We start from the raw sequence: 27,754 nt of genomic DNA, 5'->3' as shown, positions 1-27,754 counted from the left end.
GTAAATGCTAAATTGATGTGAGACTAGGAACACAGACTACGACCAGATCGAGAAAAGTCATTTATTTTGCTCCAGACTGAAGTGTTCTTAACCCAAAACCAAGCAATCGTGACATAGGGAATCTCAATGTCAGGATATGCTTTGAAGAAATAATTGAAAATGTTGGGCAAAAAAGGACAGCTATACAGGAAAAGGGTAGTAGCTCATTAAAAAGAGTCAAATTCATAACGTAAAAAAAAAGACAACACAACATCAACAGCCAAACAATAGCATTGTGACAAAAGCACGGTTCCCGACAAAACTAATGTTTAGAAAGGAGTAACTAATACAAATGTGATCAAAACAATTATTTACTACAGTAACTTGCAATAATATACAATCCCCAGAACCAGTCACACCGCGCGCACACACACACACACACACACACACGACAACCATTACCACAACATTATAAAAACATGACATGTAATAAATACTAAAATAAGCCCGGTTTAAATCTGAAATAACTATCACTGATTAAAAGGACTACATTTGTGTGATATCCAGGTACAAATCAAATCAACAGTCAATATATTCCGGTAGAAAAAAAAGCGATGAGTAAATGATCAGTGGAACTGACATTCAATGATCAAAACACCTAAACGGCTACAAGAAACACTAACCTCTAAACCAGGGTGACAATATTTACTCACAGTAAAAAACTATTCATTTTTTTCCCATTTGGCCCTGCGCAATATAATGAAAAGTTGCCCTGCTCAGAAAAGTACATCATAGGCCTTGGAGCACTGTGTATGGGACTATGGTATCAAATCAGAATGTCTATCACCAAGCGTTCCATCTCCCTGTATTCCCTGTCAGAATCATGATGGTTGTTAATGTAGCACACATACAGAACAATGGATGCCGTTAATTTGATTCTCAGGTGAACTTCAGCGAACCAGTTAACTACGCAGACAGACACCGACGTCGATAGAAGGCTGATAATCTCAAGCCAAAAGGAAATGATTCTAAGGGTCCTTGTAAATTGGCCGTATGTGACTAGAACCATTGGGTTACAAAGACAGCGTCCCATGGACTGGGATCATCCCTCAAGGTCAAAGTTCATTTGAACAGCTGTCCGCAGTACCAGCGTTCTTTCTTAATCCCAACCATATCATTTAAAAACAGAGCGAGACTTCCAACAGACCCCCAACCACTGCCTCTCTGTTTTGCCATGTGATGAGCACTGTGCATCTATCCATAAGTGCTCTGTTGTAGAGACCATGGCCTCTCTGTGTTTGTATGGCTTGTGCTCATTCATGGCTTTTGCATTTCCCCTTTAGGACTCTCTGACTCGTTCTACGACAGCGCTCCTTACCTCAGGTGCTGACAACATGCAAAGCGTCAGCATCATGTCCAACTGCGTGCTCATCGTCACCCTGCTAAAAAGTGACTGAAAACTTCACAAGTGTGATCTGAAAGCCGACGAAAATGTCTTCCGTAACTTACCATACTGATGTAAAGCCTCTGACCGAAATTTAGAAAACAATAGTCTAAAGCTTTGTTCCATTCAAGAAATGACACGTTAGTTTATTTCTTGAGAAAATGCATGAGATGGGACAAGCTACTGGTATAAATACATATAAAGTCCTTGCATCATTACGATAATGCAAAATACCATTCGGCATATTCTTTCAAAGGAAAAAGGGACGTGAATGAACCCTTTTGTTTCATCTTAAGTATTGGACTAGTCTCTTAGTTTGTTCATAAATAAGATCTTAGAATTTGGAGATTCTATATGACTTTGGACTTAGAGGGGATATAACAAATCATCTCTGGTCTTTCAGAGCCAGTATTCCAATCTGTCATAGCTGAATTAATGTGCTTTATTCTCCTAACTCCTTTCCTCCTACTCGTCCCCCTCCTCGGCTGCTAGCTCTTTTCTAGCTTCGGGGGTAGAGTTTGGTGTGGTGGCTGTGTTTTTAGGTTTGTTGTAGCGGCAGAGGCAGCTGAGGAAGATGATGACGAGGAGGAGGAAGAGGAGCTCCGTCGAGTCTCCACACCTGTACTTGTCATCTTGAGCTTGCGTCGCTTTGCAAGGGGGCGTTGTCGACACTCTTCAGAAAGAAGCCCTCCCTCTTCCCCTTGTTGAATGCCTAATGGAGAGGATGTACATACAATAATATAGCCTACTTATTCTATTACATTGCACATACACCTCCAGTATATACTCAGTGGACAGTCTATTAGGTACACCACACTGTTCACGAAAATGCTTCGCTCCTACAGACAGCGAGTCGCGTGGCCGTGGCTTGCTATATAAAAATCAGGCAGACAGGAATCAAGGCATTCAGTTACTGATCGATTGAACGTTGGAATGGGCAAAAAGACTGACCTAAGCAACTTTGAGCGTGGTATGATCATCGATGCCATGTGCGCCAGTTCTAGTATATCAGAAACGGCCAGCCACCTGGGATTTTCACGCACGACAGTGTCTAGGGTTAATTGGGCGACAAACAAAAAACATCGAGTCCGCGGCGGTTCTGTGGGCGAAAACAGCTCGTTGATGAGAGGTGAAAAGAGAATGGCAAGAAGCTAACAGCTGGGCCACAAACAGGCAAATAACAGCCCAGTACAACAGTGGTACAACAGTGGTGTACAACAGTGGTGTGCCAAACGGCGTCTTAGACCGCACAACTCGGCAGTCCTTGTCATGGATGGGTTATTGCAGTTGACGAGAAAAAAAAAAAGAAGCATCTCCAGTGGGCACGCAATCACAAACTTTACAATTGAGTGAAAAAACACATTGCCTGGTCTGACGAATCCGGGTTCCTGTTGCGTCATGCTGATGGCAGAGTCAGGATTTTGACGCAAGCAGCATGAGTCCATGACTCCATCCTGCCTAGTGTCAACAGTATAGGCTGGTGGCGGTGGTGTAACGGTGTAGGGAATGTTTGGTCCCTTGATATCAATTGAGCAATGTTTCAATTCCCCGAAGAATTCTGAATGTTCTGGAGGCAAAGGGGGCTCCGACCCAGTAATAGATGGTTGTACCTAAAACTGTCCACTAAGTGTATTTCTCTACTGTCGTTACATTGCACATACCATTTATTATATTAATATATTATAGTGTTTTTTATAGTCATATTGTGTTGTTAGGCTTGAGACTAAGTCAATATAAAAAAAAACAGCTTTTTACATGGGCTACCAACAAATTCAAATAATGATTGACAAACATGTCATTAAATACCAATGAGCTAATGATGCACGATTTTGCCTGGCATTAAAAAAATTGGCTCTTTTGCAAGGACACAGTTTAGTGGAGCTAGCCAACTACACAGCTAACACAATGATTCAAACGGAAAGTTGGAAAGACAGCAGACTGCATTTCATTTGACCTGTTTTTCTATTGACATTTCTTTGTATATACAGCACCAGTCAGAAGTTTGGACACCTACTCATTTAAAGGGTATATCTTAATTTGTACTATTTTCTACATTGTAGAATAATAGATAAGACATCAAATCTATGAAATAACACTTTTGGAATCATGGAGTAACCAAAAAAAAGTGTTAAACAAATCTAGTTCATATTTCAGATTCTTCAAAGTAGCCACCCTTCGCCTTGATGACAGCTTTGCGCACTCTTGGCATTCTCTCAACCAGCTTCATGAGGTAGTCACCTGGAATGCATTTAAATTAACAGGTGTACCTTGTTAAAAGTACATTTGTGAAATTTATTTCCTTCTTAATGTGTTTGAGCCAATCAGATGAGGTGTGACAAGGTAGGGGTGGTATACGGAAGATAGCCCTATTTGGTAAAAGACCAAGTCCATATTATGGCAAGAACAGCTCAAATGGGCAAAGAAAAACAACAGTCCATCATTACTTTAAGACATGAAGGTCAGTCAATCTGGACAATTTCAAGAACTTTGAACGTTTCTTAAAGTGCAATCGCAAAAACTATCAAGCGCTATGATGAAACTGGCTCTCATGAGGACCGCCACAAGAAAGGAAAACCCAGAGTTACCTCTGCTGCAGAGGATACACTCATTAGAGCTAACAGCCTCAGAAATTGCAGCCCAAATAAATGCTTCTCAGAGGTCAAGTAACAGACACATCTCAACATCAACTGTTCAGAGGAGACTGTGTGAATCAGGCCTTCATGTTGCAATGAAACCACTACTAAAGTACACCAATAAGAAGAAGAGGCTTGGGCCAAGAAACATGAGCAATGGACATTAGACTCTCACCATACCCTCTCTGCTATGCAATCTGGTTTCAGAGCTGGTCATGGGTGCACCTCAGCCACGCTCAAGGTCCTAAACGATATCTTAACCGCCATCGATAAGAAACATTACTGTGCAGCCGTATTCATTGATCTGGCCAAGGATTTCGACTCTGTTAATCACGACATCCTCATCGGCAGACTCGACAGCCTTGGTTTCTCAAATGATTGCCTCTCCTGGTTCAACAACTACTTCTCAAATAGAGTTCAGTGTGTCAAATCGGAGGGTCTGTTGTCCGGACCTCTGGCAGTCTCTATGGGGTGCCACAGGGTTCAATTCTTGGACCGACTCTCTTCTCTGCATACATCAATGATGTCGCTCTTGCTGCTGGCGAGTCTCTGATCCACCTCTACGCAGACGACACCATTCTGTATACTTCCGGCCCTTCTTTGGACACTGTGTTAACAACCCTCCAGGCAAGCTTCAATGCCACACAACTCTCCTTCCGTGGCCTCCAATTGCTCTTAAATACAAGTAAAACTAAATAAAATCCTTGACGATGTAATTTACAAAATAGCCTCCAATACCCCACTCAACAAATTGGATGCAGTCTATCACAGTGCCATCCGTTTTGTCACCAAAGCACCATATACTACCCACCATTGCGACCTGTACGCTCTCGTTGGCTGGCCCTCGCTTCATATTCGTCACCAAACCCACTGGCTCCATGTCATCTACAAGACCCTGCTAGGTAAAGTCCCCCCTTATCTCAGCTCACTAGTCACCATAGCATAACCCACCCGTAGCACGCGCTCCAGCAGGTGTATGTCTCTGGTCACCCCCAAAACCAATTATTTATTTTTGCCGCCTCGCCTTCCAGTTCTCTGCTGCCAATGACTGGAACGAACTACAAAAATCTCTGAAACTGGAAACACTTATGTCCCTCACTAGCTTTAAGCACCAGCTGTCAGAGCAGCTCACAGATTACTGCACCTGTACATAGCCCATCTGTAATTTAACCCAAACAACTACGTCTTTCCCTACTGTATTTATTTATTTTGCTCCTTTGCACCCCAATATTTTTATTTCTACTTTGCACATTCTTCCACTGCAACTCTACCATTCCAGTGTTTTACTTGCTATATTGTATTTACTTCGCCACCATGGCCTTTTTTTGCCGTATCGTATATAGACTTGTATTGACTGTTTGCTTTACTCCATCTGTGTCGTTGTACAGTGGGGCAAAAAAGTATTTAGTCAGCCACCAATTGTGCAAGTTCTCCCACTTAAAAAGACGAGAGAGGCCTGTAATTTTCATCATAGGTACACTTCAATTATGACAGACAAAATGAGAAAAGAAATCCAGAAAATCACATTGTAGGATTTGAAATGAATTAATTTGCTAATTATGGTGGAAAATAAGTATTTGGTCATTAACAAAAGTTTCTCAATACTTTGTTATATACCCTTTGTTGGCAATGACAGAGGTCAAATGTTTTCTGTAAGTCTTCACAAGGTTTTCACACACTGTTGCTGGTATTTTGGCCCATTCCTCCATGCAGATCTCCTCTAGAGCAGTGATGTTTTGGGGCTGTTGCTGGGCAACACAGACTTTCAACTCCCTCCAAAAATGTTCTATGGGGTTGATCTGGAGACTGGCTAGGCCACTCCAGGACCTAGAAATGCTTCTTACGGAGCCACTCCGTTGCCCGGGCGGTGTGTTTGGGATCATTGTCATGCTGAAAGACCCAGCCACGTTTCATCTTCCCTTGCTGATGGAAGGAGGTTTTCACTCAAAATCTCACGATACATGGCCCCATTCATTCTTTCCTTTACACGGATCAGCTGTCCTGGTCCCTTTGCAGAAAAACAGCCCCAAAGCATGATGATTCCACCCCCATGCTTCACAGTAGGTATGGTGTTCTTTGGATGCAACTCAGTATTCTTTGTCTTCTAAACACGACGAGTTTCGTTTTTTTTAACCAAAAAGTTATATTTTGGTTTCATCTGACCATATGACATTCTCCCAATCTTCTTCTGGATCATCCAAATGCTCTCTAGCAAACTTCAGACGGGCCTGGACATGTACTGGGCTTAAGCAGGGGGACACGTCTGGCACTGCAGGATTTGAGTCCCTGTTGGCGTAGTGTTTTACTGATGGTAGGCTTTGTTACTTTGGTCCCAGCTCTCTGCAGGTCATTCACTAGGTCCCTCCGTGTGGTTCTGGGATTTTTGCTCACCGTTCTTGTGATAATGTTGACCCCACTGGGTGAGATCTTGCGTGGAGCCCCAGATCGAGGGAGATTATCAGTGGTCTTGTATGTCTTCCATTTCCTAATAATTGCTCCCACAGTTGATTTCTTCAAACCAAGCTGCTTACCTACTGCAGATTCAGTCTTCCCAGCCTGGTGCAGGTCTACAATTTTGTTTCTGGTGTCCTTTGACAGCTCTTTGGTCTTGGCCATAGTGGAGTTTGGAGTGTGACTGTTTGAGGTTGTGGACAGGTGTCTTTTATACTGATAACAAATTAAAACGGGTGCCATTAATACAGGTAACAAGTGGAGGACAGAGGAGCCTCTTAAAGAAGAAGTTACAGGTCTGTGAGAGCCAGAAATCCTGCTTGTTTGTAGGTGACCAAATACTTGTTTTCCACCATTTGCAAATAAATTCATAAAAAATCCTACAATGTGATTTTCTGGATTTTTTTTTCTCATTTTGTCTGTCATAGTTGAAGTGTACCTATGATAACTACAGGCCTCATCTTTTTAAGTGGGAGAACTTGCACAATTGGTGGCTGACTAAATACGTTTTTTGCCCCACTGTATGCGTCGAACTGCTTTGCTTTATCTTGGCTAGGTCGCAATTGTAAATGAGAACTTGTTCTCAACTTGCCTACCTGGTTAAATAAAGATAAAATAAAATAAATTATACAGTGGAAATCTGTCCTTTGGTCTGAGTCCAAATTTGAGATTTTTGGTTCCAACCTCCATGTCTTTGTGAGACACAGAGTAGGTGAGTGGATGATCTCTGCATGTGTAGTTCCCACCGTGAAGCATGGAGAAGGAGGTGTTATGGTGCTTTTCTGGTGACACTGTCTGTGATTTATTTAGGATTCAAGGCACACTTAACTAGCATGGCTACCACTGTCATCAAGGCAAAGGGTGGCCACTTTAAAGAATCGCAAATATAAAATATATTTTGATTTGTTTTACACTTTTTTGGTTACTACATGATACCATGTGTTATTTCATAGTTTTAATGTCTTTACTATTATTCTGCAATGAAGAAAATAGTGAAAAATAAAGAAAAACCCTTGAGTGAGTAGGTGTGTCCAAACTTTTGACTGGTACTGTATCTATAAAAACAATATACCAATTCATGATTTCGACTGGCTGAGAAAAGCTGCCCGTATGTCTGTCTGGCCCCTACACATTCATTACTGTGTGGGACAGCTAGAGATCGAATTTCAATATTGAAACATTGCTGCAAAAGTCAGAGACAGATGGCAAGGTTTATACACACCTCTGCTGTTGAAAATCAATTGCTAGTCTAAAAGAAATGGAAGATAATGTCTAGATGATTTTTTACAGTGGAGATCTAGTTGATAAATAGCCTGGCTGGGCTGATGAGACAGTGGATTGATTGCACAGGGAGATGGAACAGTAAATAGGCATTTCAACATCATAGCCTTAGCCGGGTGGTAACTTGTGGAACAGCTGGGACACGGTTTTAACCAATCAGCATCCAGGATTAGACCCACCCATTGTATAAATACTCATATACTATATTTTTTTGACTTGATATTTTTATTGAATACTTTTTTATAAAATGTTACACTTTTTGATAGAAGAGCTTGCAAGTAAACACTTCATTGTACAATACGCAGTACTCTGCAAATGCCAAATTGACTTTGATTTGGTTGGGAGAGTAGGAAAAATAAAATCAAAAAGTTAAAAGGAACAAACTACTTTTCCCTCAATGGATTTGAGTAAAAACATGTAACAAAAGATTAAGAGTCCCATTACCTTGTAGGTGGCGTTGACATAGGAGCGGACGATGGGGCCACTGGACTCGAGCACATCTGGGGTGCAGAGGGGGGTGGAGGATAAGATGGCCCCGCCCTGCAGCCAGCTGTTCTCTCTCAGAGCAGACAGCTTGAGACGCCTCTCTGGATCCACCGTCAGCAGCCCTGAACACAAACGGGGGGGGTTAGAAGAGTGAGGGAAGGAGAGCAAAAATAAAATGAGAGGTGGGGCAGAGAGGAGTAAGGAAGGTTAGGGAGGAGCAGAGAAAGCAAAATGATAAGGGAGTGACAGATAAAGGGGTTCCATTATTTTTTAAATATATATATATATATATATATATATATATATATATATAGTGCCTTCAGAAAGTATTTAGACTCCTTGACTTTTTCCACATTTTTAGGTTACAACCTTATTCTAAAATTGATTAAATAGATTTTTTCCCTCATCAATCTACACACAATACACCCTAATGACAAAGCAAAAACAGGTATGTATATTTTTTTCTAATTTATTCAAAATTGAAAACAGAAATATCACATTTACATTAGTATTCAGACCCTTACTCAGTACTTTGTTGAAGCACCTTTGGCAGCAATTACAGCCTCGAGTCTTCTTGGGTATGACGCTACAAGCTTGGCACACCTGTATTTGGAGAGTTTCTCCCATTCTTCTCTGCAGATCCTCTCAAGCTCTGTCAGGTTGAATGGGGAGCGTCGCTGCACAGCTATTTTCAGGTCTCTCCAGACATGTTCGATCGGGTTCAAGTCCCGGGCTCTGGCTGGGTCACTCAAGGACATTCAGAGACGTGTCCCGAAGCCACTCCTGCATTGTCTTGGCTTTGTGCTTAGTGTTGTTGTCCTGTTGGAAGGTGAACGTTCACCCCAGTCAGGTCCTGAGCACTCTGCAGCAGGTTTTCATCAAGGATCTCTCTGTACTTTGCTCCGTTCATCTTTGCCTTGATCCTGACTAGTCTCCCAGTCCCTGCCGCTGAAAACACCCCCAGAGCATGATGCTGCCAACACCATGCTTCACCGTAGGGATGGTGCCAGGTTTCCTCCAGATGTGACGCTTGGCATTCAGGCCAAATATTTCAATCTTGGTTTCATCAGACAAGAGAATCTTGTTTCTCATGATCTGAGTCTCTTCCGTCTGGCAACTCTACCATGAAGGTCTGATTGATGGAGTGCTGCGGAGATGGTTCGACACAATTCTGTCTAAGAGCGCTACGGACGACTCCTCATTTTTGCTCTGACATGTACTGTCAACTTTGGGACCTTATATAGACAGGTGTGTGCCTTTGCAAATCATGTCCAATCAATTGAATTTACCACATGTGGACTCCAATCAAGTTGTAGAAACATCTCAAAGATGATCTATGGAAACAGGATGCACCTGAGCTCAATTTTGAGTCGCATAGCAGAGGGTCTGAATACTTTTGCAAAAATGTCTGAAAACCTAATTCTGCTTTTGTCATTGTGTGTAGATTGCTGAGGATTTCATTTTTTTAAAATGCTGTAACGTAACAAAATGAGGAAAACGTCAAGGGGTCTGAACACTTTCCGAAGGCACTGTATGTAGTGAACAGATGGGGAAAAAATGATGAATTGCATCAATGTCAATGAGTGAATTAGGAGGGATGCACAACACACCTTTCACAAGCTCTTTAGCCTCGTCTGACACACCCTTCCAAGCCTCTCCAGCCAAAGAGAAGTCACCCTCTTTAATCTTATGCATGATGTCGGCAGCATAAGATGAGGTCATCCCCGCCCGCTGCTGCTGCTCACTCTGAAAGGGCACCTGTCCTGACAGCATGGTGTACTGCCAGAGAAAAACACAAACATCATCAATAACATAACCATAATTAGTTTTTACTAATGACACATTACAGAGTCAGTCAGTAGTGTAAGTACCAGGATGACCCCAAGGCTCCAGAGGTCGCAGGCCTGGTCGTAACCGGTGCTGTGGAAGAGCTCAGGAGCAGCGTACTGCAGTGTAAAGCAGGGAGTCTGCAGGGGGGCGCTGCCTGCAGGGCACAGTCGGGCAAAACCAAAATCTATCACCTTGAGCACCGAGTCCTCCCCCTCGTCTGCAAACAGCACATTCTGCCAGGCGGAGAGAGAGCGAGAGCAGTGAGTGGGCAGTGCAGGAATGACTCCGTCAACAGAAGGTTACATTCATTGGCTGATGTAATGGAGCAACAAATGTCAATTTATTTCACCCTGAACCAACAAAATACAATAGGCCATGCTTAGTGGTTTTTACAGCATTGCTAAACACCTTGATGTCATTACACTCACTGCCTGCAAAATTTGGTCGGTGTAATACTGCAGCCATTTCAATGTGTAACTTCTTCCTGGCCATATATTTCTATAGATTCTAGAATATATTCAAACTCCCTCTCTGTGAGTCAGTCTGTTGGCCCACCTCTGGTTTGAGGTCTCTGTGCACCACTCCAGCCTCGTGCATGAAGCCGACTGCTGACACCAGGCTCCTGAGAAGCTGACTGGCCTCTGCCTCCCCAAACAATTTCTTCCTCTTGATCCTCTCCAGCAGCTCCCCCCCACGCAGCAGCTCCATCACCAGGTATGTATGGAACTGAGAGAGGGAGGAAGAGATAGGGGTGATTGAGAGGGAGATGGGAGAAGAGAGAGAGAGAAGATTAAGGTTGTGTCTGTGATGAGAAAATTGTTTATTGCTGCATGATTGCTTAAGTTTCCCAATATATTCCCCAAATGTCAAACATTATTGTGATTCGAGTCCTGCCACCTTATAAGTAAACACAACCAATGAGAAGAGAAAGAACACCTGACAGTTTTGTCAGTGCTTGAATGTGTGTCTGCTGATGGCATTTCTACCATCATTGTGTACCTGATCAGTGTAGACCTCATGCAGTTTGACGATGTTGGGGTGAGCCTCACACTGCCTGAGGGCAGCAATCTCCCTCTGAGTGTTTACTTCCATTCTAACGAGACAGAGTCACACAGGAGACAGAGACAGAGACAGAGACAGACGGACAGACGGACAGAGAGACAGAGAGACAGACAGAGAGACAGAGTTCAAAGGCATTCATGCACCAAAGGTCAACAACACAAACCACCTCAGTGCACCAAACAGGTATGGTAAATCATTGGAATAGAATATATTAAAACACAGCAGCGTGAAGTGTGTCATTCATCACGCTGGTATAACAATGACACATTGCATTAGTGCGTGACGGTCTCTCAGCCAGCGCCACGCCCGGCTCACCTGCGGCTGATGATCTTGACGGCGTACTCATGGCCGCTCTGGTGGTGTCGACACTTCCTGCACACAGAGAAGCTACCCTCGCCCAGGGGCGCCCCCTGCAGGCACAGCTCATACAGCTGGAAGAACGTAGAGTCCTGCAGAGGACAAGAGAGAGGGAAGTCAAGTACAAACTACACCGGAAACTGTGGAATGTGTCAAAATGTGCTCCACTGCAGGAAATGTCCAAATCCTACCCTTGCTAAATGTGAAAATGTTGCACATAGATTTTTTATATACTAATGAAGCACAGGTTGAACTCATGTCAAACAGTGTTGTACATAAGACCCTCTCTGGATACATTCCGGTGATAGTTATTGTGTCGTCAATTGCCACTGGAAAATAGGCGTTTGACAAATCACTGACTTAATAGACCCAGAGGAAAACAGATTTTTTTTTTTCCATTTCGGTTGATGAAAACTAGGTGAAATTATCTCTGTGACTAAAATATGATTAGTAAGTGAACTGGACAAACATTTTTACAGAGCTTGAGAGCTTTTTTTGTAAGGCTTTCTCAACGCAATGTTGCAATTCTGTTATTGGTGGGAAATAAATACCATGCTCAGGTCATTCATGATTCACCTCTCTGCCCGGCAACCGTTATCCAATCTGGCAACAACAAATCATTGCTGCAAATAAGGCCCACGCCATGGCTACTCTACCGGTGGTACAAGCTCCCGGTAGAAAAAGGGGCGATGTTTGGAGCCATCTTGTCAATTCAAACAAGACCGAATGCAACGTTTCCACAGTGTTTGCAACGTTTCCACAGTGTTTGCACCCACAAGTTGACAGGGAATAAAATACTACCAACCTCAAGGCACATCTGATAACTCAGATAACAACAGATTGATAATCCTAGCTAGATAGTTTGCTGCAACCTAGAAGACCACTACTGATGACAGTACTTCAATTACAATACAGCTACAGTATGTCAAGGGGTGAGATTTGTATCTGCTGCAGAGTAATGTGTTCTTCTGCTAACTTGGCTGTTGGGTAAAGAATCATGCAGTAGGATGTTATGCAGAAAAATATGTTGGTAGGACCAGGCTATGTATGTTTGTGCACATGGAAGTCAGTGATTTGTGTTTACTATAGGGTAATGAGGCACAAAAAAAAATACAAATGAAGTGACTAAATTTAAAGGATTTAGTTGACTAAAATGGCCCACTGTTTATCATTTTGACAATAACGAGACTAAATAATTATTCAAATGACAAAAATGTGACTAAGACAATGATATTTTATACAAAATGACTAAGACTAAATAAAAAAAAATGAAAGAAAGTGCCAACATTAACACCGATACATTTCACCGAACCTCGTCTATCCTGCGGCCATGAGAGGATTAGTTCCATACCGCTAACATAGCACTGCGACGGACAGTGGCTGAGCCCGGCCGGTCTGCTCCCATCTGGCCCTCCATGAAGTCACCCATCACCACGTTCTTGTTGAACAGAATGGAGGGAGCAACGAAGGAGTAGCCCTGAAATGGAAGACAAGAGTCTTGTGTATGTAGGGTGTCTTTCTGTAACGGTGGAAGCACACAATGTGTATTTAACGAACCTGGAACAGGCGGTCAGTGCTTGGTGGGGTGCTGGCTGGAGAATAGACAGGATTCATGCCAGTGAACTCCTCAGCAAAGTTCCCTGTATCCAGCTCACTCCTGATCTCTGGTTTGAATGGGCTGACTACCTTCTTCTCAGCAAGGTCTGACCAACTGAGACCCTATGAATATAGAGCAATGGGAGGAGAATGGTGAGCAGAGTGTGTGTGTGAGCACGTTGGGAGAGAGAGGAGATGGGCCTAGAGACAGAGAGTGGCAGGAGAGAAGAGGAGAACCTTGAAGAAGGCATGACTTTTGATGTCCTCGGCCCCTCGTGGTCCAGAGCCTAGTCTCTTGTGGGGGTCTTTAACCAACAGCTTCCTCAGCAGGTCCTGAGCCACGACTCCGATCATAGAGGGGAACGGCGGTTCGCAGCGCAAGATACGCCTGAGAGGAGGGCAGGAGGGGGCGGGCCGAAGAAGAGAAAGAGGGAAGAGCAATCACTTTGCCTTCAGTGCCTTCAGAAAGTACTCATATACCTTGACTTACTCCACATTTTGTTGCTACAGCCTGATTCAAAATGGATTCAATATAAAATAAATGTATCTCACCCATCTACACACAATACCCCACAATGACAAAGTCAAAATGAAATGCAGAATTATCTCATTTTAATCCCTTTGCCATGGTACTCCAAATTGATCTCAGGTACATCTCATTTCCTTTTATCATCTTTAAGATGTCACTACAACATGATTGGAGTCAACTGTTTGGAGAGGATTTAGAAAGAAACACACCTGCCTATATAAAGGTCCCACAGTTGACAGTGCATCAGAGCAGAAACTATATCATGAACTCCAAGGAACAATCAGAATTGTGATGAGGCATATCTGGGGAAAGGTTAAAAAACATTTCTAGAGCGTTGAACATTTCCAAGAGCACAGTGATCTCCTTGGAAAACATATGGAACTACCCAGACTCTGCCTAGAGCTGACCGTCCGAACAAACTGAGCATCAGGGCAAGAAGGACGTCGGTCAGGGAGGTGACCAAGAACCCAATGACAATTCTGACAGAACTACAGAGTTCCTTGGTTGAGATTGGAGAACCTACCAGAAGGACACCAGTTTCCACAGCACTTCACAAAACTGGGCGTTAAGGGAGTTGCCAGACGGAAGCCACTCCTGAGAAAAAAGAATGACGGCATGCCTGGAGATTGCAAAAAGGCAAGTGTAAGACGGATCATAAGGCATAAGATTCTGCAGTCTAACGAGACAAAAATGTTACTCTTTAGACAGAATGCAAAGCGCCATGTCTGGAGAAAACTAGGCACAGCTCATCACCCGTCTAACACCATCCCTACCGTGAAGCAAGACTGGTAAGGAGAGAAGGAACAATGAATGAAGCCAAATACAGGCAAGTCCTTGATGAGAGCCTGCTTCAAAGTGCAAATGACCTGTAGGAATGCTCAGCCAGTGTCGCTCATTCAGCCAAAATAAACTTTCAATCGGGTCTCCCCATTAAGAAACGAGTCGGAGTCAGAGGCCGAGCCTCCTCTGGTCTCTCCTCTGCCCGTTACAGGGTCTGAGACATCAAAGCCTCCCACCATTAGCTCTGACAAATTGAAAACCCTAGTCCTATGCGACTCCATTACCAGCAGTATTAGACTTAAAAAGAATCATCCAGCGATTATACACTGTTTACCAGGGGGCAGGGCTACCGACGTTAAGGCTAATCTGAAGATGGTGCTGGCTAAGGCTAAAACTGGCGAGTGTAGAGAGTATAGGGATATTGTTATCCACGTCGGGACAAACAATGTTAGGATGAAACAGTCAGAGGTCACCAAGCGCAACAGCCTCAGCGTGTAAATCAGCTAGAAAGATGTGTCGGCATTGAGTAATTGTCTCTGGCCCCCTCCCAGTTAGGGGGAGTGATGAGCTCCACAGCAGAGTCTCACAACTCAATCACTGGTTGAAAACTGTTTTATACCCCTCCCAAAAGATAGAATTTGTAGATAATTGGCCCTCTTTCTGGGACTCACCCACAAACAGGACCAAGCCTGGCCTGCTGAAGAGTGACGGACTCTGTCCTATCTGGAGGGGTGCTCTCATCTTATCTATGAACATAGACAGGGCTCTAACTCCTCTAGCTCCACAATGAGATCGGGTGCAGGCCAGACAGCAGGCTGTTAGCCAGCCTGCCAGCTTAGTGGAGTCTGCCACTAGCACAGTCAGTGTAGTCAGCTCAGCTATCCACATTGAGACCGTGTCTGTGCCTCGATCTAGGTTAGGCAAAACTAAACATGGCGGTGTTCGCCTTAACAATCTCACTGGAATAAAGACCTCCTCCATTCCGGTCACTATTGAAAGAGATTGTGATATCTCACATCTCAAAATAGGGCTACTTAATGTTAGATCCCTCACTTCCAAGGCAGTCATAGTCAATTAACTAATCACTGATCATAATCTTGATGTGATTGGCCTGACTGAAACATGGCTTAAGCCTGATGAATTTACTGTGTTAAATGAGGCCTCTCCTCCTGGTTCCACTAGTGACCATATCCTCCACACATCCCGCAAAGGCTAAGGTGTTAATAACATTTAAGAAACCAAATGTCTTTTTATTTTAAATGTTTTAAAAACACTGCGTTTTCATCTTTTGAGCTTCTAGTCATGAAATCTATGCAGCCTACTCAATCACCTTTTATAGCTACTGTTTACAGGGTCCTGGGCCGTATACAGCGTTCCTCACTGAGTTCCCCGAACTCATATCGGACCTTGTAGTCATTGCAGATAATATTCACATGGAAAAGTCCACAGACCCACTCCAAAAAGCTTTCGGAGCCATCATCGACTCAGTGGGTTTTGTCCAACATGTCTCTGGTCCGACTCGATGCCACAGTCATACTCTGGACCTAGTTTTGTCCCGTGGAATAAATGTTGTGGATCTTAATGTTTGTCCTCATAATCCTGGACTAAATAGGACCACCATTTTATTACGTTTGCAATCGCAACAAATCATCTGTTCAGACCCCAACCAAGGATCATCAAAAGCCGTGGCTATAAATTCTTGGACAACCCAAAGATTCCTAGATGCCCTTCCAGACTCCCTCCACCTACCCAAGGATGTCAGAGTACAACAAATTAGTTAACCACCTGAGGAACTTATTTTAACCTTGCGTAATACCCTAGATGCAGTCGCAGCCCTAAAAACAAAAAAACATTTGTCATGAGAAACTAGCTCCCTGGTATACAGAAAATACCCGAGCTCTGAAGCAAGCTTCCAGAAAATTGGAACGGAAGTGGCGCCACACCAAACTGGAAGTCTTCCGATTAGCTTGGAAAGACAGTACCAATGCGTATCAAAGAGCCCTCACTGCTGCTCCATCATCCTATTTTTCCAACTTAATTGAGGAGAATAAGAACAATCCTAACTGTATTTTTGATACTTTCGCAAAGCTAAATAAAAAGCAGCATTCCCCAGGAGAGAATGGCTTTCACTTCAGCAGTGATAAATTCATGAACTTCTTTGATGAAAAGATCATGACCATTAGAAAGCAAATTACAGACTCCTCTTTAAATCTGGGTATTTCTCCAAAGCTCAGTTGTTCTGAGTCTGCACAACACTGCCAGGACCTAGGATCAAGGGAGACACTCAAGTGTTTTAGTACTATATCTCTTGACACGTTCATGAAAATAGTCATGGCCTCTAAACCTTCAAGCTGCATACTGGACCATATTCCAACTAAACTACTGAAAGAGCTGCTTCCTGTGCTTGGCCCTCTCATGTTGGAGATAATAAAACGGCTCCCTATCCACCAGATGTGTACCAAACTCACTAAAAGTGGCAGTAATAAAGCCTCTCTTGAATAAGCCAAACCTTGACCCAGAAAATATTTAAATACCAAAAAAATAAACAGCCTATATCAAACCTCCCATTCCTCTCTAAAAAATGTTTTAAAAGCTATTGCGCATCAACTCACTGCCTTCCTGAAGACCAACAATGTATACGAAACGCTCCAGTCTGGTGTTAGAACCCATCATAGCACTGAGACTGCACTCGTGAAGGTGGTAAATTACCTTTTAATGGCGTCAGACCAAGACTCTGCATCTGTCCTCGTGCTCCTAGACCTTAGTGCTGTTTTGATACCATCGATCACCACATTCTTTTGGAGAGATTGGAAACCCAAATTAGTCTACATGGACAAGTTCTGTCCTGGTTTAGATCTCATCTGTCAGAAAGTTATCAGTTTGTCTCTGTGGATGGTTTCTCCTCTGACAAATCAACTGTACATTTCGGTACCATCGATCACCACATTCTTTTGGAGAGATTGGAAACCCAAATTAGTCTACATGGACAAGTTCTGTCCTGGTTTAGATCTCATCTGTCAGAAAGATATCAGATTGTCTCTGTGGATGGTTTCTCCTCTGACAAATCAACTGTACATTTCGGTGTTCCTCAAGGTTCCCTTTTAGGACGTCTATTGTTTTCACTATATATTTTACCTCTTGGTGATGTAATTTGGAAACATAATGTTAACTTTCACTGCTATGCGGACGACACACAGCTGTATATTTCTATGAAACATGGTGAAGCCCCAAAATTACCCTTCCTGGAAGCCTGTGTTTCAGACATAAGGAAGTGGATGGCGGCAAATGTTTAACTTTTAAACTTGGACAAAACAAAGGCGCTAGTTCTAGGTCCCAAGAAACAAAGATCTTCTGTTGGATCTGACAATTAATCCTGATGGTTGTACAGTCGTCTCAAAACTGTAAAGGACCTCGGCGTTACTCTGGACCCTGAACTCTCTTTTGACGAACATATCAAGACTGCTTCAAGGACAGCTTTTTTCCATCTAGTTGAAGTCGGAAGTTTACATACACTTTAGTCAAATATATTTAATTAAACTCAGTTTTTCACAATTCCTGACATTTAATCCTAGTAAAAATTCCCTGTTTTAGGTCAGTTAGGATCACCACTTTATTTTAAAAATGTTAAATGTCATAATAATAGTAGAGAGAATGATTTATTTCATATTTGATTTCTTTAATCACATTCCCAGTGGGTCAGAAGTTTACATACACTCAATTAGTATTTAGTAGCATTGCCTTTAAATTGTTTAACTTGGGTCAAACATTTTGGGTAGCCTTCCACACGCTTCCCACAATAAGTTGGGTGAATTTTGTCCCATTCCTCCTGACAGAGCTGGTGTAACGGAGTCAGGTTTGTAGGCCTCCTTGCTCACACACGCTTTTTCCAAGTTCTGCCCACAAATGTTCTATTGGATTGAGGTCATGGCTTTGTGATGGCCATTCCAATATCTTGACTTTGTTGTCCTTAAAGCCATTTTGCCACAACTTTGGAAGTATGCTTGGGGTCATTGTCCATTTGGAAGACCGATTTGCGACCAAGCTTTCACTTCCTGACTGATGTCTTGAGATGTTGCTTCAATATATCTACATAATTTTCCTTTCTCATGATGCCATCTATTTTGTGAAGTGCACCAGTCCCTCCTGCAGCAAAGCACCCCCACAACATGATGCTGCCACCCCCGTGCTTCATGGTTGGGATGTTCCCCCTTTTCCTCCAAACATAACGACTGTCATTATGGCCAAACAGTTCTATTTTTGGTTCATCAGACCAGAGGACCTTTCTCCAAAAAGTACGATCTTTGTCCCCATGTGCAGTTGCAAACCGTAGTCTGGCTTTTTTATGGCGGTTATGGAGCAGTGACTTCTTCCTTGCTGAGCAACCTTTCAGGTTATGGCGATATAGGACTTGTTTTACTGTGGGTATAGATACTTTTGTACCTGTTTTCTCCAGCATCTTCACAAGGTCCTTTGCTGTTGTTCTGGGATTGATTTGCACTTTTCGCACCAAAGCACATTCATCTCTAGGAGACAGAACGCATCTCCTTCCTGATCGGTAAGACGGCTGCATGGTACCATGGTGTTTATACTTGCGTACTATTGTTTGTACAGATAAACGTGGTACCTTCAGGCATTTGGAAATTGCTCCCAAGGATGAACCAGACTTGTGGAGGTCTACAATTATCTTTCTGCTGATTTCTTTTAATTTTCCCATGATGTCAAGCAAAGAGGCACTGAGTTAAGGTAGACCTTGAAACACATCCACAGGTACACCTCCAATTGACTCAAATTATGTCAATTAGCCTATCAGAAGCTTCTAAAGCCATGACATCATTTTCTGGAATTTGCTAAGCTGATTAAAGGCACAGTCAACTAGTCTATGTAAACTTCTGACCCACTGGAATTGTGATACAGTGAATTATAAGTTAAATAATCTGTCTGTAAACAATTGTTAGGGAAATGACTTGTGTCATGCACAAAGTAGATGCCCTAACCGACTTGCCAAAACTATAGTTTGTTAACAAGAAAATGGTGGAGTGGTTGAAAAACAAGTTTTAATGACCCCAACCTCAGTGTATGTAAACTTCCGACTTCAACTGTACGTAACATTGCAAAAATCTGAAACTTTGTCCAAAAAGGATGCAGAAAAATGTATCCATGCTTTTGTCACTTCTAGATTAGACAACTGCAATGCTCTATTTTCCAGCTACCCAGGTAAAGCACTAAATAAACTTCAGCTAGTGTTAAACATGGCTGCTAGAATCTTGACTAAAACCCCCCAAAATGATCATATTACTCCAGTGCTAGCCAATCTACACTTGCTTCCTGTTAAGGCTAGGGCTGATGTCAAGATTTTACTGCTAACTTACATGGGCTTGTTCATATCTATCTTCCCAATTTGGTCCTGCCGTACATACCTACACGTACGCTATGGTCACAAGACGCAGGCCTCCTTATTGTCCCTAGAATTTCTAAGAAAACAGCTGGATGCAGGGCTTTCTCCTATGGAGCTAAATTTTTATGGAATGATCTGCCTAACCATGTGAGAGACGCCGATTCAGTCGACCTTTAAGTCTTTATTGAAGACTCATCTCTTCAGTAGGTCCTATGATTGAGTGTAGTCTGGAAGGTGAACGGAAAGGCACTGGAGCGATGAACCACCCTTGCTGTCTCTGCCTGGCCGGTTCCCCTCTATCCACTGGGATCCACTGGGATTCTCTGCCTCTAAACCCTATTACGGGGGCTGAGCTTACTGGAGGGGTGTGTCACTTGAGTGGGTTGGTCAACTGGCAGCTTCATTAGATTGCACCCGCAAAACACCAGTCTCAACGTCAACAGTGAAGAGGTGACTCCTGGACGCTGGCCTTCTAGGCAGAGTTGCAAAGAAAAAGCCATATCTCAGACTGGAAAATAAAAACAAAAGATTAAGATGGGCAAAAGAACAGAGAATGGGAGAAAATCCCCAAATCCAGATGTGCAAAGCTGATACAGACAAACCCAGGATGTCCTTAAAGCTGTAATTGCTTCCGCCAAATGGTGCTTCTACAAAATATTGACTCAGGGGTGTGAATACTTACAGTACCAGTCTAAAGTTTAGACACACCTACTCACTCAAGGATGTTTATTTTTTACCATGTTCTATATTGTAGAATAATAGTGAAGACAAAAACTATGAACACATATGGAATCATGTAGTAACCAAAAAAAAAAACATATTAAAATCAAATCATATTTGAGATTATTCAAAGTAGCCACCCTTTGTCTTGATGACAGCTTTGAACACTCTTGGCATTCTCTCAACCAGCTTCACCTGGAACGCTTTCCAACAGTCTTGAAGGAGTTCCCACATATGCTGAGCACTCATTGGCTGCTTTTCCTTCACTATGCGGTCCAACTCATCACAAACCATCTCAATTGGGTTGTGGTCGGGAGACTGTGGCGGCCAGGTCACCTGAAGCAGCACTCCATCACTCTCCTTCTTGGTCAAATAGCCCTTACACAACCTAGACGTGTGTTGGGTCATTGTCCTATTGAAAAACAAATTATAGTGGGACTAAGTACAAACCAGATGGGATGGCGTATCGCAGAAGAATGCTGTGGTGGTCATGCTGGTTAAGTGTGCCTTGAATTCGAAAATCACAGAGAGTGTTACCAGCAAAGCACCCCAACACCATCACACCTCCTCCTTTATGCTTCACGGTGGGAACCACACCTGCAGAGATCATCCGTTCACCTACTCTGCGTCTCACAAAGACACGACGGTTGGAACTAAAAATCTCTCATTTGGACTCAACAGACAGATTTCCACCGGTCTAATGTCCATTGCTCGTGTTTCTTGGCCCAAGTCTCTTCTTCTTATTGGTGTACTTTAGTAGTCGTTTCTTTGCAGCAATTCAACCATGAAGGCCTGATTCATGCAGTCTCCTCTGAACAGTTCATGTTGAAATGTGTCTGTTACTTGAACTCTGAAGCATTTAATTGGGCTGCAATTTCTGAGGCTGGTAACTCTAATGAACTTATCCTCTGCAGCAGAGGTAACTCTGGGTTTCCCTTTCCTGTGGCGGTCCTCACGAGAGCCAGTTTCATCATAGCGCTTGATGGTTTTTGCGACTGCACTTGAAGAAACTTTCAAAGTTCTTGAAATTGTCCAGATTGAGACATTATGGTTAGTCAAATTAATGATGGATTGTCGTTCCCCTGTGCTTATTTGAGCTGTTCTTGTCTTAATATGAACTTGGTCTTTTACCAAATACGGCTATCTTCTGAATACCACCCTTACCTTGTCACAACAACTGATTGGCTCAAACGCATTAAGGAAAGAAATTCCACAAATTAACAAGGCACAACTGTTAATTGAAATGCATTCTAGGTGACTACCGCATGAAGCTGGTTGAGAGAATGCCAAGAGTGTTCAAAGCTGTCATCAAGGCAAAGGGGGGCTACTTAGAAGAATCTGAAATATAAAATACATTTGGTTACTACATGATTCCATATGTGTTATTTCATAGTTTTGATGTCTTCACTATCATTCTACAATGTAGAACAGTAAAAGAAACCTTCAATGAGTAGGTGTGTCAACTTTTGACTGGTACTGTATGTAAATGAGATTTCTCCATTTAATTTTCAATAAAATGTGCAAAAATGTCTAAACATGTTTTCACTTGGTCATTATGGGGCAGTGTGTGTAGATGGGAGAGAAATCCATTTTGAATTCAGGCTATAACACAACAAAATGTGTAATAAGGGGTAAGAATACTTGCTGAAGGCACAGCCCTCATTACAAGACAACCATTATGGCCATAAAGAACATGATTGAAAAGAAGCAGCTTACCAGAATGTCTAATTAGGCTGCAGGCTTTATGTTACACATAGAACGCAGCACAACTCATTTATTTGTTATTGTATTCAGACAGCGAGATAAAGAGAGGGAGAAAGAAGCCACCGATACAATAGATGTCATTATTTTGATAAGTAGCCGAGGGCCACGGGCAATGAAGAAAGAGTTGGATGGAACCATGGTGTGTGTGTGAGGAGGGGTGGATGACACACAGCACTCACTTGGACACCTCACTCTGGGAGTTCCTCTCCCCCTCCAGTGTGAATGGGGACGCCCCCGTCAGCAATTCAAACATCAGGATACCCAAACTCCACCAATCTACTGACTGGGGTGGGCAGGAGAAAAGGGTCAAAAGGAAGAATGAAAAAATTAAAATACAAGAAGGAGAATACATTTGTGTTCTACAGTAATTGATGTCTAATGAACCGCCGTAGCTCATAGCCATGCCCCGAGTGATGGGTTAACTCTTACCTTTCCATGACCAGACTTCCCCCTGATGATCTCTGGAGCCATGTACTCTATGGTGCCACAGAACGAATACGTCCTTTCCTTCTGTAGTGGGGGGGGGGTAAAAACACAAGTCTCATTCTGTAGTGACAAAAATATATGCATGGATGGATGGATGCATACATGCACAGATTGCGTCCACACAAATAGAGGCATCAATGAAAAAGGTATTTTTGTCGTACCTCCTCCTCAAGGAACTCTTTGCTGAGCCCAAAATCTGTCAGCACCAAATGTCCCTCGCTGTCCAATAGGATGTTCTCCAACTTGATGTCCCGGTACACGATGCCGAGCTGTACACATCATACCGAGCAAGAAGTTGTACACAGGATAACATAACATTAACGATAAGAGCAAAGTATCCAGCCGAAATTGTATCATGTAATAGGACCACAGATACAATTAAGGAATGGAATATCAGCAAGGTTATGTAAAGGACAGAGAGGCTCGATAACATACCTTGTGGAGGTGCTCCAGTGCCAGGATAATCTCCCCGATGTAGATCCGCACCTCTTCCTCAGAGAAGTGATCCCGCTGGTACAAGTGTGTGAACATCTCCCCTCCGCTCACATAGTCTATACACAGACAGATACAGATAACACTTGAATAGAAAAACACACACACAGGCAGAAACACAGTATACACACACAGAGACACACTTTCAGCACTTCCAAGGTCATAGCCAGAGAGTTCCACGTATGGGTTTGTTTCATCAAGCACTCACCCAGGATGAGATGGAGCTTGGTCTGGGTCTGGAAGGCGTAGTGCAGTGTGACCAGGAACGGGGACTGGCGGATGTGCTCCAGCACCTGTCTCTCTGTACGCGTGTGCTCCGCTGTCTTCGCCTTCTGAACGATGGCTGCTTTCTTCAGCACCTGAGACGTTATCATCAACAGGTAGGTCAACCCGTCCATGAATTCTCCCCACATCAGACAATGTCAACGCTTTGGGTTGCCTTTGGACCAATGTCAAAGACGACACAGAGACTCACCTTCATGGCATACAGCTTCCCTTCATCGTGACCACTGTTCTTCCTGACCAGAAACACTTTCCCGTAGGCTAGACAGAGACAGAGAGGAAAGGTTGGAAACATTTATCACATTTAATTGGAGCCCCTCCCACCCATCCTACCACCCACCACATTTACAACCTTAACCTTTTATTCTAAATGTTCCGCAAAAAAATAGACAGTAAAATGAAGTTATCCAGGTCTCCAATAATACTATGGCGCTATCCCGAGTGGTGCAGTGGTCTAAGGCACTGCATCTCAGTACAAGAGGCTTCACTACAGTCCCTGGTTCGAATCCAGGCTGTAATCACATCTGGCCGTGACTGGGGGTCTCATAGGACTGTGCACAATTGGCCCAGCGTCGTCTGGGTTTGGCCGGGGTAAGCCGTCATTGTACATAAGAATTTGATCTTAACTGACTTGCCTAATTAAATAAAGGTTCAATTTAAAAATTCTAATCATGTACACTGAGTATAAAAAAAAACATTATGAAGAGCTGCTCTTCCCATGACAGACTGACCAGGTGAATCCGGGTTAAAGCTATGATCCCTTATTGATGTCACTTGTTAAATTCACTTCAGTCAGTGTAGATGAAGGGGAGGAGACGGGTTAAAGAAGGATTTTTACTCTTTTAGACATGGATTGTGTATGTGTGCCATTCAGAGGGTGAATGGGCAAGACAAAAGATTGAAGTGGCTTTGAACAGGGAATGGTAGTAGGTGCCAGGCAAGAACTGAACTGCTGGGCAAGAACTGCCACACTGCTGGGTTTTTCACACTCAACAGTTTCCCGTGTATATCAAGAATGGTCCACCACCCAAAGGACATCCAGCCAGCTTGACACAACTGTGGGGAGCATTGGAGTCAACATGGGCCAGCATCTTTGTGGAACGATTTTGACATCTTGTGGAGTCCATGCCCTGACGAACTGAGGCAGTTCTGAAGGCGGGGGGGGGGGTGTATGCAACTCAATATTAGGAAGGCGTTTAGTCAGTTTATAAGCAATATAGTCAGTTTATAAGCAATCGACCCAAGACCGGCGCAGTGAGCCTCACCTCCTGTGCCCAAGACTTTGAGAAGCTCAAAGTTCTCCATGCCCACTCTCTCAGAATGGCCTGTGAGGTTCGCTGGCGGGGGGGGGAGAGTACAGTATCAGTGTTTGCATGCACACAACACACGCTCACGCAGGCAGGCAGGCACACACAGAAAACATAGCAGAGCACAGTAAACTGAATATTTTGTGACACCACACGGTCTGCTGGCATTCATCCATGGCTGTGTTCCCAGGTGTCATGGTTCCCTGAGATATCACCACTCACCAAAATATAGCACATCAATCTGCACCTGAAGACAACTGAACACAGCTTGAACATACACTACTACTTCTGCTATTACTGTGTCAGTCAAGGTCAGGATGCAATTGTGTCAGGAAACAGATATTGATCCACACAGAATTACAGAAACTCCAAACAATCACTTTTAAGCTTACATAGAGCCCGAGCCCAATAGCTAAATTACAGAAGGCAATATTTACCCAAAGTGTACCACATCTTGAAATCAATTTTGGCAGATTCAAATAATCAATTATGAAACAGTGCAGAGCTAGATTGCCTGATTAATCAGACTGTGCTACACAATTGAATTGGTATACAGTCAAAACAGGTGCGCAAAATCGTGGACATGTTCCATACAAAGCTAGAATGTTTAATACAATGACGTTTGAACTTACTCTACGGTTGGGCTATCAACTGCTCGAAATGTAGGACAAAATATCCCCAGGGAAGTATTATTAAACCGGCTTCGCAACCCAGGTCTGTGTGGTGATCAAGACGTGTTCGCTTATGACCAGGCACGTGCACAAGACAGAAGTGCCTGCATACGAACCAAAAGTCTCACGGGTGTTTATGTGGTTTTGTGCACGTGCCAGGTGATAGAAATGTAAACTACAGTACGTACTGGTGCTCTAGTCTAAAAAGTTGTATAAACAATACTTTCCTGTGAATACTTTGTCTAAAATGTAGATCAGCTGAAGGACCAACCTTACAGACAAGCGGTAGAGTAAGTTAATTGCACTAAACATTCTGGCTTGTAAGGGACATTAACACTATTTTGTACTCCTATGTTTCAGACTGTATACCAATTCCATTGTGTAGCACAGTCTGATTAATCAGGCAAAGCGCTAGTTACGTTGATGGTTACTTACCATTGGTAATCTCATGTTTGACAGTGCAGGCTTTTCTCCGGATCCCTGTATCGGAGTCATCGCTACTACTACTACTACTACTACTACTACTATCCGAGCCGTCCCCAGACATATCAAATATTTATTTGGCTACTCTTCAAATGAAATAAACCGATTTGGCTATATTCGTATGTGTGTTCTATAATCCAAGACGCACCAGATGTGATGTATAGTCAGAGAAAAGGAAAAGTTGAGCCTTATACGATTTCATTTGGGGGCTTTTGTATGCCTTGTGATCATGGTTGTGTTGTTGTGTTTTCTAAACAATATCATTGCTGCACTAAATCCCCTAGACATCCTGCTGTTCCGCCTAATCTTCAGGCGCACAATGATTTCCACGACACGACAATGATGATCGTCTGAGTCAGAAATCACAAAGCACGGCTTTACTTGTACTGAAGGGCAAATACTAGCACCATCTAACAAATCTAACTATCACTGTAAAAAATAAACCAGTTATCGTCAATCTGTAGCTAGCTATCTAACTGTGCCCATAATGAGGATGTTGTTTCCTATTACGACAGACAAACTGCTACTGATCTCTCTCTAGCACTGATCTGGTTACAATGTAGCGCCGATCTGACCAGACAGCGTTAAACTGGCTACATAGTAGCCCATGTCTTGCTTGCTAGCTACCTTTCGCAACAATATATTTGGACAAACTGAAACTAGCTAGTCATTTGTAGCAAAGCCGCAAGAAACAATTACAACTAGCTAACTTCAGTAATACCACAACGCTAACGCTATGTGAAAGCTCGCTAACTTCACAACCTAGCTATCTTGTCAGAGATAGCTAGCCTGCTGACAATCGGTTAATTTTAATTTCATAGAAAGCTTACTGTTGATAGCATGTCGCGAATAGTTTTTTTATCCGGTTTCGTCCGGATAGGATGTGACTCGCGCTTAAGATATGCACCTTATGTGTCAAATTCATTTGACAACGATGACTGAAAAACTAGCTACCGGTAGGTTAGCTATCTAGCTAGTTGATGTTATGGCTGGGATTCCGTAGTACGGAAGCCGCAATGTTACAGCTTTCAGAACTTTTGGAGAGGCCTGTTAGACCTCTGAAGTTGGTTTCTGCAGCAGGTGACATTTTTTCTGATATGAATGAGGATAGCAAACTAAGTTATGACAAGGATGATGCTTATTATTATGTTTCTATTGATTAATTATCGGCTATCATTTTTATTTAACCTTTATTTAACTAGGCAAGTCAGTTAAGATCAAATTCTTATTTACGATGACGGCCTACGGCCAAACCCGGAGAACGCTGGGCCAATTGTGGCAGCCCTATGGTACTCCTAATCACGGCCTGGATTATAGTTAATTATAATTACTCAGTAATTTTATCTAGTAGGCCTACACCTAATTATTTCCACTTGTTTAATCTTATTCCATATAATGTTGGTTGTATTTCTGGTTTGCATAATAAACTACATATACTGTATGTGAACAGTACATTTATCCCTTCTCCACATACATTTTTGTAATTTAGCACAGGGTTTCCCGAACACTGTCCCCCGGGTGCACGTTTTGGATTTTGCCCCAGCACTACACAGCTGATTTAAAATGAAGCTTTGCTTATTTGAATCAGCTGTGTAGTGCTAAAGCAAAAACCAAAACACTCTTCTCCAGTGTTACATTTGCACACTTTTTAAAAGATATATAGATTTTTATTTATTTTATTTTTTTGCACTGCTCCCCCTTGAGAATCGAGCCCACAACTCTGGCA

General features: G+C 42.9%; 1 protein-coding gene across 1 annotated transcript; it reads right to left on the bottom strand.

The window, feature by feature from the left end:
• Positions 1–47: 47 nt before the first annotated feature.
• LOC118390384 (ribosomal protein S6 kinase alpha-4-like) lies at positions 48–27,038 on the bottom strand. The gene is given in 19 exon segments (XM_035780875.2): positions 48–2,084; positions 2,087–2,135; positions 8,233–8,396; positions 9,885–10,053; positions 10,146–10,337; positions 10,660–10,830; positions 11,104–11,197; positions 11,482–11,615; positions 12,875–13,000; positions 13,081–13,242; positions 13,357–13,507; positions 22,487–22,590; positions 22,737–22,817; positions 22,955–23,062; positions 23,229–23,344; positions 23,494–23,644; positions 23,761–23,828; positions 24,833–24,904; positions 25,981–27,038. Coding segments are annotated over 19 exon segments (2,397 nt in total). The 5' UTR covers positions 26,093–27,038; the 3' UTR covers positions 48–1,911.
• Positions 27,039–27,754: the final 716 nt, after the last annotated feature.

Source organism: Oncorhynchus keta, chromosome 11 (genome assembly GCF_023373465.1).
Source record: "Oncorhynchus keta strain PuntledgeMale-10-30-2019 chromosome 11, Oket_V2, whole genome shotgun sequence".
NCBI lineage: Eukaryota > Metazoa > Chordata > Actinopteri > Salmoniformes > Salmonidae > Oncorhynchus > Oncorhynchus keta.
The sequence above is the reverse complement of the archived record's forward strand: the minus strand, read 5'-3'. Positions and strand labels throughout refer to the sequence as shown.